The following is a 15,576-nucleotide window of genomic DNA, read 5'->3' on the forward strand; positions in this document are numbered from 1 at the left end:
TTTTGCTTGTCTGTAAAGCTTTTGATTTCCCCATCGAATCTGAATGGGATCCTTGCTGGGTAGAGTAATCTTGGTTGTAGGTACTCCCCTTTCATCACTTTAAGTATATCATGCCACTCCCTTCTGGCTTGTCAAGTTTCTGCTGAGAAATCATCTGTTAACCTTAATGGGAGTTCCCTTGTATGTTATTTATCATTTTTCCCTTGGTGCTTTCAATAATTTTTCTTTGTCTTTAATTTTTGCCAATTTGATTACTATGTGTCTTGGTGTGTTTCTCCTTGTGTTTATCCTGTTTGGGACTCTCTGCGCTTCCTGGACTTGGGTGGCTATTTCCTTTCCCATGTTAGGGAAGTCTTCTGCTATAATCTCTTCAAATATTTTCTCAGGTCCCTTCTCTCTCTCTTCTCCTTCTGGGACCCCTATAATGAGAATGTTGTTGCGTTTAATGTCCCAGAGGTCTCTTAGGCTGTCTTCATTTCTTTTCATTCCTTTTTCTTTATTCTGTTCTGCAGCAGTGAATTCCACCATTCTGTCTTCCAGGTCACTTATCCGTTCTTCTGCCTCAGTTATTCTGCTTTTGATTCCTTCTAGTGCATTTTTCACTTCAGTTATTGTATTGTTCATCTCTGTTTGTTTGTTCTTTATTTCTTCTAGACCTTTGTGAAACATTTCTTGCATCTTCTCAATCTTTGCTTCCATTCTTTTTCCGAGGTCCTGGATCCTCTTCACTATCATTATTCTGAATTCTTTTTCCGGAAGGTTGCCTATCTCCTTTTCATTTAGTTGTTTTTCTGGGGTTTTATCTTGTTCATTCATCTGGTACATAGCCCTCTGCCTTTTCATCTTGTCTGTCTCTCTGTGAATGTGGTTTTTGTTCCACAGGCTGCAGGATTGTAGTTCTTCTTGCTTCTGCTGTCTGCCCTATGTAAATACTCTTAAACATTATAAGTACTCTAAAAATCAAATATATCTTATTCCCAAATATAATTTCAAAGTATTAAAACCATAGTTTTAATTTACTTATTTTTCCTCTATTAATTTTAAAGTTTCTTTTTGTGAGAACATTTAACCAAACAGTAGTTTGTCACCCCAACCTGAGAGGTTTCTGACCCCATACACAAGACTTGATTTTCACTACCCGATGGTGGATATCCTGACTTGTTTTGTTTTTCTGAATTACAATTACACTCACACAGTTTAAAGGGAAAATAGTTCTTTATGCTGTGTTTAAACACATCACGTGTTCTGTCAGTTATATCCTCTTGGCACTGTCATTCAGGAATGTGCTGACCTATCTCATTTTTGCCTGGGTAGTAGACCTGCTTGCATGGCTATAGTTCTGTGTAGCATCCCTTATCTCCTGATTTCCCTATCTTTATGTTTCTTAGTATACTTCCTCATGTTATTGGGGTATCTCTTCTATTAGTTTCCTGAGAAGAAAAACATTAGAGGTACATTTTTGAGACCTTGAATGTTTTAAAGTATTTTTATTCTACTTTCTACTTGGCAAATTTGGGTTTATTAATATAGAATTTTAAGGTGGAAATTATTATCCATCAGAAATTTGAAGCATTATTCCCTTTTTGTTTTCTGAATTTCACCCCCCCACCCCCCCACCCCCGCCAGCTTCTAACGTTGTTGGTAAAAAAAAAAAAAGTGATTTATTTGGATTCGTAACCTTTGGTATGGAACCTGCATTATTTCTTTCTGGAAGCTTTTAGTACCCTCTCTTTGTTTCCAGTGTTGTAAAATTTTATAAGATTCTGTTTTCAATTGGTAGAAGATAGCTGGAGGGTCTAAAACTATACTAAGAAGGGTATCGAGGGTTACTCTTCATTGCAGTGCACAGGCTTCTCATTGTGGTGGCTTCTCTTGTGGATCATGGACTCTAGGCATGCCGGCTTCAGTATTTGCAGCACAAGGGCTCAGTAGTTGTGGCACATAGGCTTAGTTGCTCCGTGGCATGTGGGATCTTCCCAGAACAGGGATCAAACCCATGTCCCCTGCATTGGCAGGCAGATTCTTAGCCACTGCCCCACCTGGGAGGTCCATCTGTTCCTAGCCCTACTTCCTGAGATCCTTGGCATCAGTTTTTGAGATGATGCCGGCAGGAGTGCAGAAAACTTTTTAGCTTTTCCCCCTTCAGGTAAGGATTCACTTTCTTGATCTCTATTGAGTCACTTATTAAACATTTTACCTTTCCAGCTTCCAAAATATGCTGTGGTTTCCTCTCCAATTGTCTTTATCCTTGTGAATTTATAGCCTTCCTTTTTTAAAAAAATATTGACTGTCATTTTACTGTGGTTGAGAAGTTGAGCCAGATCTCTCCAATCTTTAAACACACACCATCAACTTTTTTTTTGATAATGTGTACAAGACCATACCATTTAGAGATGCTAAATTTCTTCTGGATTCAAGATAAACTCTTAGGTAATTTTTCTGTTAATTGAAAACCAGACTTCTTCAAAAGGAACAGCTAATTTCCTTTCTGATTTGTTGGTTTCAGTTTAACATTTCTTTTAAAAGTCTAATGTATTCTGAAATTTTTCTGTCTCATTCTAAAGAAACTTCAATAGCTTCCCATAGGTGTTTATGTATATATATATATATATATATATATCTATATATATATATATACTTATACAGCTCGTATCTTGTTTAAGGTCTCTACCTTATTCTTCTCTGATCTGACAAGAATTCCTGCAGATATATCTCTGGTTCCAGATCTTCTGACTCTGTGAGTGATATATTAATTTCCTATTGCTCCTATAACAAATTAACACAAATGTAGTAGCTTAAAATAGCAAATTTATTATTTTACAGTTCTGGAAGTCAGAAGTCCAAAATGGATCTCACTAGACTAAAATTGAGATGTCAGTAGGGCTGTGGTCCTTTTAGAAGCTCTAATGAAGAATGTATTTCTTTGTCTTTTCCAGCTTCTAGAGGCTGCTGTCAATTCTTAGCTTGTGGCCCACAGGCAGCCATCATATCACTCTGACCTCTGCTTTTTCAAGTCTCCTGCTTCCCTCATTCATTTGTGAGGTCTCTTATCATTGAATTGGCCCACCCAAGAAAATCTAGGATAATTTCCTTATCTCAAAATCCTCAATTTAATCACACCTATAAAGTTTCTTTTGCTCTGTAAGGTAACATATTCACAGGTTCAGATGATTTACATATTTGGGGGACCATTATTCTTCCCTCCACAAGTGATAACACTAAAGTGATACTAATGACACTACTCAAGCTAGAAAAGTATCTCATCAGCTTGTTTTTTTAGAGTATACCTTCAAACCTTATTTTTATAGTAGGGTTGATTCACCAGTATCCTCCAGTTCATATAGTTCTTTTTACTCTATAAACATTCCCTCACTGAATCTTTTCTAAAGCAATGACTTAGTTATGAATTGTCATGTATGAAGACCTGTCTCTAGATTAAAAGCTTTTGTTGCAATGGGAAGAAGAAAAACCATAGTTTATATCTGTTTCATAAACTACTCCTATGCCCCAGGGGCCAAGCAGATAAGATAAGTCCATCAAATAACTCAATCCAGTAAAAGATAAAGGAACAGTAGTTAAACTGGCTAGTATACAGTTAGCATAAAGGCATGCAAGACAAATATTTTTAAAAGGCTTTTGATCAAGCTGAACAGGGCTTCAGGCTACAAGTTTGGACTCCTGATTTAGGTAATAGTTGATCTTTATAGTCATAAGGTACTTAAACAGCTTTATTTACATTTCAGAAAACCCATGATCAGTGTCTTTTTAAGTATGTATTTGTTTTCCCACAAGGATTCATTTAGATACTGCTGGAGCACATCATGCCAGGTTTTTTTTTAGATATCTTATATATATTTGTTTCCCAGGTGACCTGACCTGTGACAGTTGATAAGGAGTTCACTATCTAGTTAGCTAAAGAGATAGGTTTAAAGATTGAGTGATGTGATAAAAGGCTGTATTAGAGGTATGAAAACACATATGAAGGAGCAATTAATTCTGTCTTAGGTTAGGAATATGGAGAGGTGGTCAGCTAATACTCCTTAAGTGGGTGGAATTTGAACTGAGCTTTAAAGAATTAATTCTCTGTGAGAATTAGCATTCTATCTTTATTTTGCTTATTCTTCTATTAAAACTATACTTATTAGAGAAAAAAATGTTGCTTATTTCATTTTATCTTCATGGTTTTCCCTTCCAGATTTTGTCCACAAGTGCTTGTGGAAAAGATGGCTGATATTAACCTAAAAGAAGTAACCTTAATAATAGGCGTAGTTGCTGCTTGCTATTGGAACAGCCTCTTTTGTGGTTTTGTTTTTGATGATGTGTCAGCAATACTGGATAATAAAGACCTGCATCCATCTACACCTTTAAAAACTTTATTTCAGAATGATTTCTGGGGAACCCCTATGTCTGAAGTAAGTATATATTACTTATATGTATCTCAGATTTTAAATTATTTCGGTAGTTTAGTACTCCTAATTTTTTATCAACATTGCATTGCCATCATCATAGTAATTATGGATTTTTTTCCTCAAAAATTTTGTACGAGACATGTTTGTAATAAATTAGGAAGTTGAAAATGTGATCATATTTTTTTTTTTTTTTTTTTTTTTGCGGTACGCGGGCCTCTCACTGTTATGGCCTCTCCCGCTGCGGAGCACAGGCTCCGAACGCGCAGGCTCAGCGGCCATGGCTCACGGGCCCAATCGCTCCGCGGCATGTGGGATCTTCCCGGACTGGGGCACGAACCCGTGTCCCCTGCATCGGCAGGCGGACTCTCAACCACTGCGCCATCAGGGAAGCCCGATCATATTTTTTATAGTACTTGATTCTTTCCTTGGTTGTGTACCTTGGCTTAATCTCTTTAAAAATAATATATGTGTGTAAAAACCAAATGTGTTAGAACAGTAGGCGTAACACAAATCTAACTGAATTTATTTCTCTTTTTTCTCTCTTACGAGTCAGGCAGAAGAGATGACTGCTTGTGGTATTTAACCATTTAAAAATATATGTCACTTCAATATAAATAGATTAGACTTTAAGGGTAAAAATGCTAAGTATACATATTGCCTACTTTTCTGCAGAAAAAATGATTTATTAAAAATTTTAATTTGTGCCATATCTCCTACCTAATATTTAATTTGATTTTATATTGAGAACCCAAAAGTTTAGTTCATGTTTATGGAGATATTTTTACTTTGCCAGTAACTTTATTTTGAAGGTCACTGGATTAAATCTTTGTTAGCTTGGGATCATATAGATAGATTCTAATTTTAGTTCTGTCATGTAAAAGCTGTGTGAAATAGGTGGGAACACAGCTTTTAGATGACTGAGGCATTTTCCTGATCTATAAAAGAATAATACCTTGAGGATTAATTAATCTGTCTGTAGTACATAGCACATAGTTGTTATGTGCTAACAACTTAACATAACATATAAACATAACATAACATATAACACTTTTTGTCATTTGTCATTCTTGGCCCCTTTCTGCATTCTCCAAATCTGGAAGCTTCTCAAGGAGGGGTATGGAATCTTTCATTCCTCTCGTCACAAACAAATATTTTTTCTTATTAAATAAGCAGATTATTTATTTTCCTGCAACCTTTCCTATTCTCACCGAATTCTAGCCTTTAGAAGAAATAAGTCTTTTGATAACAAGGGGAAAATATGGTACTATTATAACATATATTCTAGATAATTTATTCCCCTCTACCCATACCCTTTATCCCCAGAGACTCTTAGAAATATGTCCATTCCCCCAATTTATGCTAATATCTATTTTGATTTTAATCATGTCATTAGATTTTGACCTGAAAGGTTTGAAACCAAAAGGTTTCTACAACATTTTTCTGCTTTCTGTTACAAGTCATTTCAGTTCAATACATTGCCTTTAAAAACAATTTTGTATGCTTGGGGTGAAATTCGAAGGATGTACAGGAATTAGCCAAGCAGGAAAATGCATTCTAGGTAGATAGCACTCATGTTGTGTATAGTGAATACAGACAGAGTTATTACAATGCTTTTAATTTCAAAATGGGAACTGTTTGTTTCTTGTGCTTCCTAATGTTCCCTATTGGGGATGAGCAGGCTTAAGTCTATAGCTATATACCAGAGTTACAGCAAAATATGGTAAGAGGTAGGAGAGCAAAGAAGGTGAGTGTGGATGCCTTTATAAAAAATTACAAGAATAGGGCTTCCCTGGTGGCGCAGTGGTTGAGAATCTGCCTGCTAATGCAGGGGACACAGCTTCAAGCCCTGGTCTGGGAGGATCCCACATGCTGCAGAGCAACTAGGCCTGTGAGCCACAACTACTGAGCCTGCGCGTCTGGAGCCTGTGCTCTGCAACAAGAGAGGCTGCAATAGTGATAGGCCCGCACACCGTGATGAAGAGTGGCCCCTGCTTGCCACAACTAGAGAAAGCCCTCGCACAGAAACGAAGACCCAACACAGCAAAAATTAATTAATTAATTAATAAACTCGTACCCCCAACATCTTAAAGAAAAATTACAAAAAATAAATAGGATAATATTTTATATCTTTTTAACTTGTGTGTTTTATTCTTAAATCTGGTTTGATTTTGTCTTAGAGTAAAAATATTTCTTGTTAAATATAACTTTTAGTTTATAAAGAAATTCAGTACCTCACATAGAATTTGATTTATTGCCAATAGAGACTGCAATAACAAAGGTATCTATTCTCTAAGAAAGTTTTTGCTCTTGTATTACTCTCTGTGTAGTATGTTTGGTTTAATATATTCAGGTTTATACATTATGGAGGTGTCGTTTCAAAAGACAACTAGACAGTACCTTTTTGAGTCATCATTGTTTAAACTGCACTGGGTAAGCATTCTGTTCTTATGTTTTCTTTTGAAGATCTAGCCAGCAGTTACATGAATGCTTGTATTGGTAATAGTTTGGGTAGCTGGTTTTGGAGAGAAATCCTATGCTACAACTTGATTAATATCACTATTGTCCTACTTTTTAAAATTTGTGTATTGAAGAGGAATTAGTAGTTAGGTCTTCTTTTACTGTTAATTCTTTGACTACTATATATCAGAGATGAAATTGCCTTGTTTTTGTACAAAGGAAATAGGAAAACACAAAAAAAACCCACATAGAGCTATCTTTTATGTTTGTATTATTCTTGGGGCATTTCATTATTTTACTGTTATTTCTCAGCCAAATGTAGTAAAAGCAGTGATTAGTTCATGTACCCAGAAGGACCGAGATAGTTTAATAATCAATGATTGATGATTCTTTTTTCCTTTTAGGAGAGAAGCCACAAGTCTTACCGTCCCTTAACAGTATTGACGTTTCGCTTAAATTATTTGTTTAGTGAACTGAAACCTATGTCATATCATCTCCTAAATATGATTTTTCATGCTGTGGTTAGTGTGATATTTCTTAAAGTCTGCAAACTCTTTCTGGATAACCGGAGTAGTGTGATTGCTTCTTTACTTTTTGCAGTGCACCCAATACACACAGAAGCAGTAAGTAAAACTATAAATTGATGTTTTTTGCATTATTCCTATACGTGTCTATAATGGTATATATTTTTAAGGAAAAAAAAAAATTAACCATGACTTTAATCCAAGTATTTGAAGACTCCTATTGGTACAGTGTCTTAACTTATTAGTGTAGAGTCTAACTTTCCTACTATGTAAAATTTTTTAAAACAAATTTTGAAACACATTTATTCAAGAACATAAGATGTAATCACTCAACTTTAGTGATGTAAAATATAAATGAATACAGTAATTTTCTTTGCTAATTTTTATATGAATAAAGATTTTAAATATTTGTCAACTTGGCATTTTTTTTGTTTCAAAGGACAGAAAATAATAAGAGAAACTTATGTAAGGGATGAAAATTTATCAAAATACATGCAGACATGGACAGATATCGTAACAGATGATGCTCAGTAATTTCTTATTGTCTATTGCCATGTGTTTAAAAATTGTGAGCTGTCTCTACTATTGCCAATATGCTCATCACCAGCACATTCACAAACTATAACTGTATTTTTCTTGGTAATCTTGAGACTCCAGAATCGCCTCTCAGCAGAGCAAAGAGGACTCTATTCAGTTGCTTTGTTACAAGCTTTCAATTTTAAACAAGAGTCTGTATGCTTAAACTCTGCCGGGGTATGTGTGTCTGTGTCTGTATGTATGTATGTATGTATGTATGTGTGTGTGTGTGTGTGTGTGTATGTGTTGGAGGGGAGTTGTGCGTCTCTCCCAGTATCTTGAAACTTTTGGTGTCTAGCTGAACATTTTTCTATACAGCTACAAAAATAGTAGGTTGCTTTAAGTTTTATAGTGAGTTCAGAATACTTTAAAGGGATTTGGGGGCTTTATATTTAAATTTTTTGAATTTAAAAGGATGTTTTAAAGTTTATTGTCTTTTTAAATTTTAGTTTGCAGGTTTATTTGTGAGCTATAATGTATTGAGTTTATTATATTTTTGTATTTTAAGAACACTTGTATTTTAAGAAAACATGTAAGAACTACATCTAGATAGTGTACTATAATTGTGTAAGATATTACCATCAGAGGAAGCTGGGTAAAGGGTAAACAGGACTTCTCTATACTATTTTTGCGACATCCTCTGAGTCTATAATTACTCCAGAATAATAAAAGAACTGTTACAGTCACTGATAAATTTACTTTTATAGAAGACATACAAATTCACCACATGAGGGCACTCAAAGAATGCTTAAAAAACAGAAATGTGCACTTGAAAAGTTATGGCAGTTTAATTTCTAATTCAACTGCTGTTGCAATTATAGTTAAATTTTCAAGATGCTTTTTATTAATATGAACCCCTCTCCTTCCCTTTCTAGGTAACAGGTGTTGTAGGAAGAGCAGAACTTTTGTCATCTATCTTTTTTCTAGCTGCATTTTTGTCATATACCAAATCGAAAGGACCAGATAATTCCATAGGTAAATGTCTAACATTTAACTTTTTACTTTAGCTATAAAACTCGATCAAGTAATTTCTGTTTACTTCAAGTGGTTCTTATAAAACATATGCCATTTTTGGTATTTATCTTTATATAGCATGCTATTGTACTTTAGCATCTATGGACATAAGAAAAGTATGTGACATTGTCAATATTAAAAATTACTGTTTGTAGTTTATATTTTATCATGACTAACAGTTTCTATTTGATCTAATTTTTAAAAATTTCCCTAGACTATAAGAGTTTTAGGATCATTCTTAGTTCCATTTGCTGTTACCTGTAAATGATGAAGTACCAATACTCCAGTTGTCTTTATATAGGTAACACATGTGAAGGCTATGAATTGTATTGTTTAGGCAAAGTTAAAAGCCTGTTAGAGTATAACTTTTATTATGTGTTGATCATAGTTCAGCTATTTAATTAGTCCCCTCCATGTAGCCCACCCTGGAAAATGCTTTGTATACATTAACCCATTAGCGCTAATGATGTCAGAAAACAAATTCCAGGCAATAAAATGATTTTTTAAGAGTGTAGGCCCAATGTGCATGAAAGGGCACATACTGTGAAGCGCATTATGACCTTAACCTGTACTTGGTTAATCTTAAAATTTAATGCTGAGTTTTTTTTCTGTGTTGTTGGAGAATTTTCTCACTATAAACCCAAGGCACTGATGATAAGGAGCTTAATTTTGTATGTATGAAAACAAAGTTTCAAGAGAGAAGCAATTTAGTTAAACAGCTTCTTAGATTTGTAATACGAGTAGGTTTCCCTCTTGATGCTATATGCACAATGCCTTCTTAAAACAGTTTTGAGTTCAGTATAACATAGTGGTTCAAAGCATGGACTCTGGAGTCTGGTTTCACATTTCAGGTCCACCATTTAGTAGCTCCATTTACTATGTTGGTCAGATTACATAACCTCTCTGTGCTTTAGTTTCTTTATAAAATGTAGATAATAATAGTCCCTACCTGTTGAGAAGGATTAGTTGAGTTAAGCATGTTAAGGGATTTAAAGCAGTACTTGGCTCATAGGAAGTGGTGTCCCTATTTTTCCTGTTGCCTGTAATGCAGTGAGAGGTAGTTCAGTAGCTAATATAGAATTGCAAACTAATATCATCTTTAAATACCATCCTAAGCAAAACATGAATGATAAACTTAGAAAATACTGTGAACTTCAAGACCATGATCAGGCTCCTGCCTATCTCTCTAAACATGTCTCCTGCAGTTTTGCCCTAGTCACTTCACTATAGCCAAGCAGACCTTCTTGCTACTCTTAAACAAGTGAAGCACTGGCCTTTATACTTGTTGTACCCTCTTTCTTGAATTTTCTTCTTTTAGATCTTCACATAGTTGTTTCATTTATATTCTTTACATCAGCAGGCCTCAGCTCAACGGTCTCCCTCTTAGAGAAGTTCTTCATTCTAAGTAAAATATCCTTTCATTTTATTATATTTTTGATCCTTAATAATTTTACTTGGTCCTTTTTAATGATTTCATATTCTTTATAACTCCAGTATCTTTCCTTTAGAATTACTTATTTTAAATTCTTAGTCTTTTCAGTTAATTCTTAATTAGTCATGTATGTTGTTATATTTGTGCTCGCTCTTTTATAACTGTGGTACCCTTCAGGTATCTACTTATTTTGGCTTGTGAGCTCAGGCCACATGTTCTCTGAAAGTTATCAACCACTGTGAGAAAGTGATAAAGAGAAAGACCAGCGCCACTCTGTCCATCTGGTGACTCATTAAAATCCAGGGTGGAGATCTCCAGGTTCCCCAGGGCCACTGTTGATCACTATTGTTACCATTCTACCAACTACCTGCTCTAGTCTCTTAAAGAGAATCAGCGTTAAGAACAGGCCAGTCTACCACCCCCCTGCATTTAGATGGAAGGTCTGTGGGTGGAAGAGACTGCTGAAGAGTGGTTGGTCATTTTGTACCTTTAAAAAAAATCTTACTCCTTATTCCAGCAGGGCTTCGGAAGTATTCTCATTTAATCCCTGGAACACCCACAACCTACGGTAGCTGCAGATTTCTACAGTAAAGGCGCAAATAATGATTTACCCAGGGCAGTCAGGATTGGCTAGGAAAAACGTTTAAAAAAAATCTTCTCACTCTCTGCTTTAGATGTAGTCCCTCGAAACACCCATGCAAACATACATGATGTTTAAGATAACCTTCAATGCCCAGGAATTTCTCTCTTTTTTTGTTTTTAATATCTTAGAAGCCATATTTTCCTCTCACTTAATCTTTCTAGGCTTGATGTTGGGGAAAGGGGCTAACAGATCAACAGGTCATGCTACTTTACCACTTGACCAAAACAAAAACCAAATCATGTTGCTTTCTATCCCTTTAACCTACATTTCTCATAAAACTCATTTTTAATCTAAAAATACATAATTTTTTTAACCCATTTATTGTTCTCTTACAATAGGATATAACCTTCATTAGAGTAGGTAACTTTCTCTCACTTTCTTATCTCCATTTCCTAGATGGTTCCTGGTATACAGTGAGTGTTCAGTATATATTTGTTGAGGAAATGATTAGGTGAATGAATATAATATATTTTAAATTCTAATTGAAAACATACTGAAACTTGCTCAGGACCTCTCTCTGTCCTCTTTTCCGCTATGGTATTTTGTACGCCACATTTCATTATTTCACTCCTGAGACCACAGTTTTGTCATCATCTTTGTATTCTCCATTCTATCTAAGGTATTTGTCCTATGCAAAGATTTTCAATTTGTAATTATTTAATCACTTCAAATTCTGGGTTATTCATGTCCCATACCCTTTTCACAAGCATCATTCATCTTAGGCCCTTTGCACTTGATTTTTCATTACTTTAGGTTTCTGCTCAAATGTCATCAGTAGCACCACTCATCTTCCCCCCTCCGTTTTATTTCCCTTCACTTTCTGTTTTTCTCTATAATACTTAGGTCACCATTTGACAAAAAATATTTATTTATTGTTATCTCTCTCCCCTACAAATGCAGTAAATACTTAAAATAACTATTTAAATACATGATTACTGAAGGTGTGTACCTTTACACATGTAAAGTCAGCTTGGAAACATATTTTGAAATTGGAATAGATTTTGATGATTGAAATTGATTCTACACTTATACATGTATTTTTTTTTTCAGTGTCAACTTATTTAGCAGGGGTACTTGTTTTGGACAAAATCACACATGGTAACTTTAGCCACAGAGACCTGATTATAAAAATCAAAGTGTATATGTTCATAAAGTAATTTAGTCACCAAAGAACTGAAGTGACTGGTTTTAGCAAAACGTTTGCCTTTATTAGAACTATTAGTTGCTTACATTGAATCCAGCATCTTGGAAGGCAGCTGTTTGATTTCTCTTCCTTGGAGTGAAAATACAAATTAGTGAGAAGCTCTGAATTTAGTATCAGAAGAACCAAGTTAAAGTCATGGTCTCCTTATTGTGCATGACTCTTTTTAAACCTTCAAAATTCTTTCCTCATCTTAAAAATGAGTACGATTGCACGTGCCCTCATGTCCCATAAGGTGATTGAAATGCAATGAAATATGCTAAACCGGTTATATAAACTGTTTAATATACCTATTTTCAAGGCCATTGTTTCCCACTAGTTTTTAATCTGTGCATACCCATTCAGGCATACCATTCTGTATCATCTGTATCATTCATTTGCCAAGCTTATTCCCTCCTCTATTCCTTTATTCATACATACCCCTTTCCCAATTCTTTCATGTCCTGTATATCCTTCAAGGTCCAACTTAGGTTCAACTTGTTTTGTAACTAATCATCTACTAATTTCTTTGCTCTGTGAATTTCTTGGTGACTTTAGCAGGATAGTTCAACCCTTGATGTAATCTGTTACATTAATATTGATGGTTTAGACCTAACTAGAATATGAGATACTTTTTTGAGGAAGGAATACTATTATATCAATACTTAGTATTTCCAATAGTGTTCTCATTTTTTTTTTCAGTTGTTTTTCCTTTCAGTAATGTTACTCTATAGAGTATTTTAAAATTGAAAATGATTTCAAAAACAGATGTTTCTATATGAAGCCCAGTGACAAAAGAAAAATGTATTAGATTCATGAATTCTGTTCTTATTTATACCTGGATTTAAGTCAGTTATTTGAGTTTACTTTGATTAATGTCCTTAATAAAAACTGAGGTCACACAATCAAAGTACCATATATTTCTTAAACTGGAAAAGAATTAGAAATCATATTTGCCAATAAGAAAACTAAAGCTCAGAAAAGTTGCCCAGAATCACAAAGCAAGTTAGTAGTAGATCCAGATTTACTCTCACAATTCATGGTTCTTTAATCAAATTACTACTGAGTAGTAGACATTTACTTAAAATTGATGAAGTAGGTTTTCCACTTAAATAGAACTTGTGAATATTCTGTTACAAATTTTTTAAAGAATAGTATTGATTTAAATGCTTATTGCTAACATGTTTTCGTTTTTATAGTCTTTTTTTAGTAAGAATGGTACTGTAGTTTGCCCAGTATTTTTCACTTTCAAGTTTGTTTTTAATTACTCACAGATATAATAAAGTATATAGGTACCTCTATGATAATTTCAGGTATTTATCTTCATTTCAAATTGATAGTTCATTAATTACCACACTCAACCCTGTAAGTTTCTCTTCTCCAGATTGGCCACTCTACCTTTGTTTTTAAATGTTAGCATTTGGTTAGATAATTTTCCTGTCCACAAAAATTTTTTAGTTCAAATTATATATCTTGTTTTTTTAATATATAAAGCAAAAATTACAGCATTTCAATGTTTTAAAATATAAAGTATGTCAGTGGAAAATAACAAATGTGAATATAGAATCACAAGTAAAGTTTTTCAGTAATGTCTAATAGTTGTCTAACTTAAAATATCCTTTTATGATATTATAAAATTGTTTTGTGTGTTTTTATATTTTTCTGTTCTTAAATTGCAGTGTGGACTCCTATCGCGTTGACAGTGTTTTTAGTGGCTGTTGCAACACTGTGTAAAGAGCAGGGAATAACAGTTGTGGGAATTTGCTGTGTGTATGAAGTATTTATTGCCCAGGGGGTAAGGAGAAATCTAAATTTCCTTGTTGCTATCTTTTATCCTATTTGAATCAGATTATAATAAACTTATTTTCTAAATGTATTATTATATAAATTGGTCTGTTTACCAATTATGATTACTAAAAATTTGCAAGAAACAAACATGTTTTGCCTTCATACCCACTGAAAATTTCTTAACATTTTATATTATACCTTCAGTTTTTTAAGGAAGTTTCAATAATGAAACCATTAAGCAACTTGGGAAAGCACACAGTAATACTGTACAGTATAATTAATTATTGGATAAGATTATTGGGCTCAGTTTTATTCATTATCAGCTCCACCATTTGCTCCATGTTGGTTTTATAATTTTGGTCAATTTTTATTTAATCTTGCATTTAGAAAGTATGATAATTGTTGAAAAATTACAGTAAAGTGCTATTTGTTACTTAAACATTTTTTTTCTTTTCTAGTATACTTTGCCATTATTATGTACTACTGCTGGACAGTTTCTTCGCGGAAAGGGTAGTATTCCATTTTCTATGCTGCAGACACTAATAAAACTCATTGTTTTGATGTTCAGTACACTATTACTTGTTGTGATTAGAGTCCAGGTTATTCAATCCCAACTTCCAGTATTCACCAGGTATGATATTCTGGTTCTTTTGTTTTCTTCCATCTTTTTTTTTTTTAACTTTGCATTTTAAGTGATTGTAAATGTTCCAGAAAGTCTTTGATTTACATTGAGGTTTTTTAACAGCTTTATTGAGGTATAATTAATACTTTTTTAAAACCTGCATATTTATAAAATGTACAAATAGGTTTTGACATACGTGTACACTCATGAAAACATCACAGTCAAGATAATGACCCCCCAAAATTGGTTAAGTCTTCTATATCCTTAGTGAGTTTTGTCTACTTGTTTTATTAATTATTGAGAGAAGGATGTTGAAATCGCTGACTATAGCTGTAGATTTGTCTATTTTGCCTTGCAGTTTTATCAGTTTTTGCTTCATGTTCTTTAAAGCTCTATTATAAAGTGTATCAGTGTTTAGGATTGTGATGTCCTCTTAATGAATTGATCCCTTTATCATTATTAAATGAGCTTCATCTCCAGTAGTAGTCTTTACTAAGACATTCATTTTGCCTTATATTAATGTAACCACTCCAACTATCTTTTGTTCGTGTTACATGGTTTATCTTTTACTTTTTAAATCTATCTATATCTTTATTATTTAAAGTAGATTTCTTGTAGGCTGCATATAGTTGGGTCTTCCTTTTTTGTTTGGTCAGATAATCTGTCTTTTAAATGGGGGGGTTCAACTGTTGATAGTTTGTTGTAAATCTACCATCTTGCTAATCGTTTTCTCTCTGTCTTGTCTGTTCTGTGTTCCCTTTTTTTCTCTCTCTCTTCTTTTGAATTGAGTATATTGTAATACTCTGTTCTTAGCTCCTTGTTGGCTTATTAGCTGTATATCTTTGCTGTGTATTTTTAGTGATTGCTTTAGGGTTTTTTGTTTATGTCCTTTGCTTATCACAGTTTATCTGAAAGGCATATTATAATTGCA

At 33.9% G+C, this 15,576-nt stretch overlaps 1 protein-coding gene across 2 annotated transcripts in view; it reads left to right on the top strand.

Moving 5' to 3' along the window:
- Window positions 1-15,576, top strand: part of TMTC3 (transmembrane O-mannosyltransferase targeting cadherins 3) — a 65,075-nt gene that overhangs the window by 9,685 nt on the left and 39,814 nt on the right. The window contains exons 2-7 of one of the 2 annotated variants that reach the window (XM_067697497.1): window positions 2,664-2,737; window positions 4,196-4,412; window positions 7,271-7,489; window positions 8,842-8,941; window positions 13,915-14,030; window positions 14,482-14,654. In XM_067697497.1, coding sequence (XP_067553598.1) covers window positions 4,224-4,412; window positions 7,271-7,489; window positions 8,842-8,941; window positions 13,915-14,030; window positions 14,482-14,654 — 797 coding nt within the window. In that variant the 5' untranslated portion in view covers window positions 2,664-2,737; window positions 4,196-4,223. The remainder of the gene's footprint in view (window positions 1-2,663; window positions 2,738-4,195; window positions 4,413-7,270; window positions 7,490-8,841; window positions 8,942-13,914; window positions 14,031-14,481; window positions 14,655-15,576) is intronic. The other variant, XM_067697496.1, reaches the window with a different exon arrangement.

The sequence above is a fragment of the Pseudorca crassidens genome, chromosome 11 (genome assembly GCF_039906515.1).
Source record: "Pseudorca crassidens isolate mPseCra1 chromosome 11, mPseCra1.hap1, whole genome shotgun sequence".
NCBI classification, from domain to species: Eukaryota; Metazoa; Chordata; class Mammalia; order Artiodactyla; family Delphinidae; genus Pseudorca; species Pseudorca crassidens.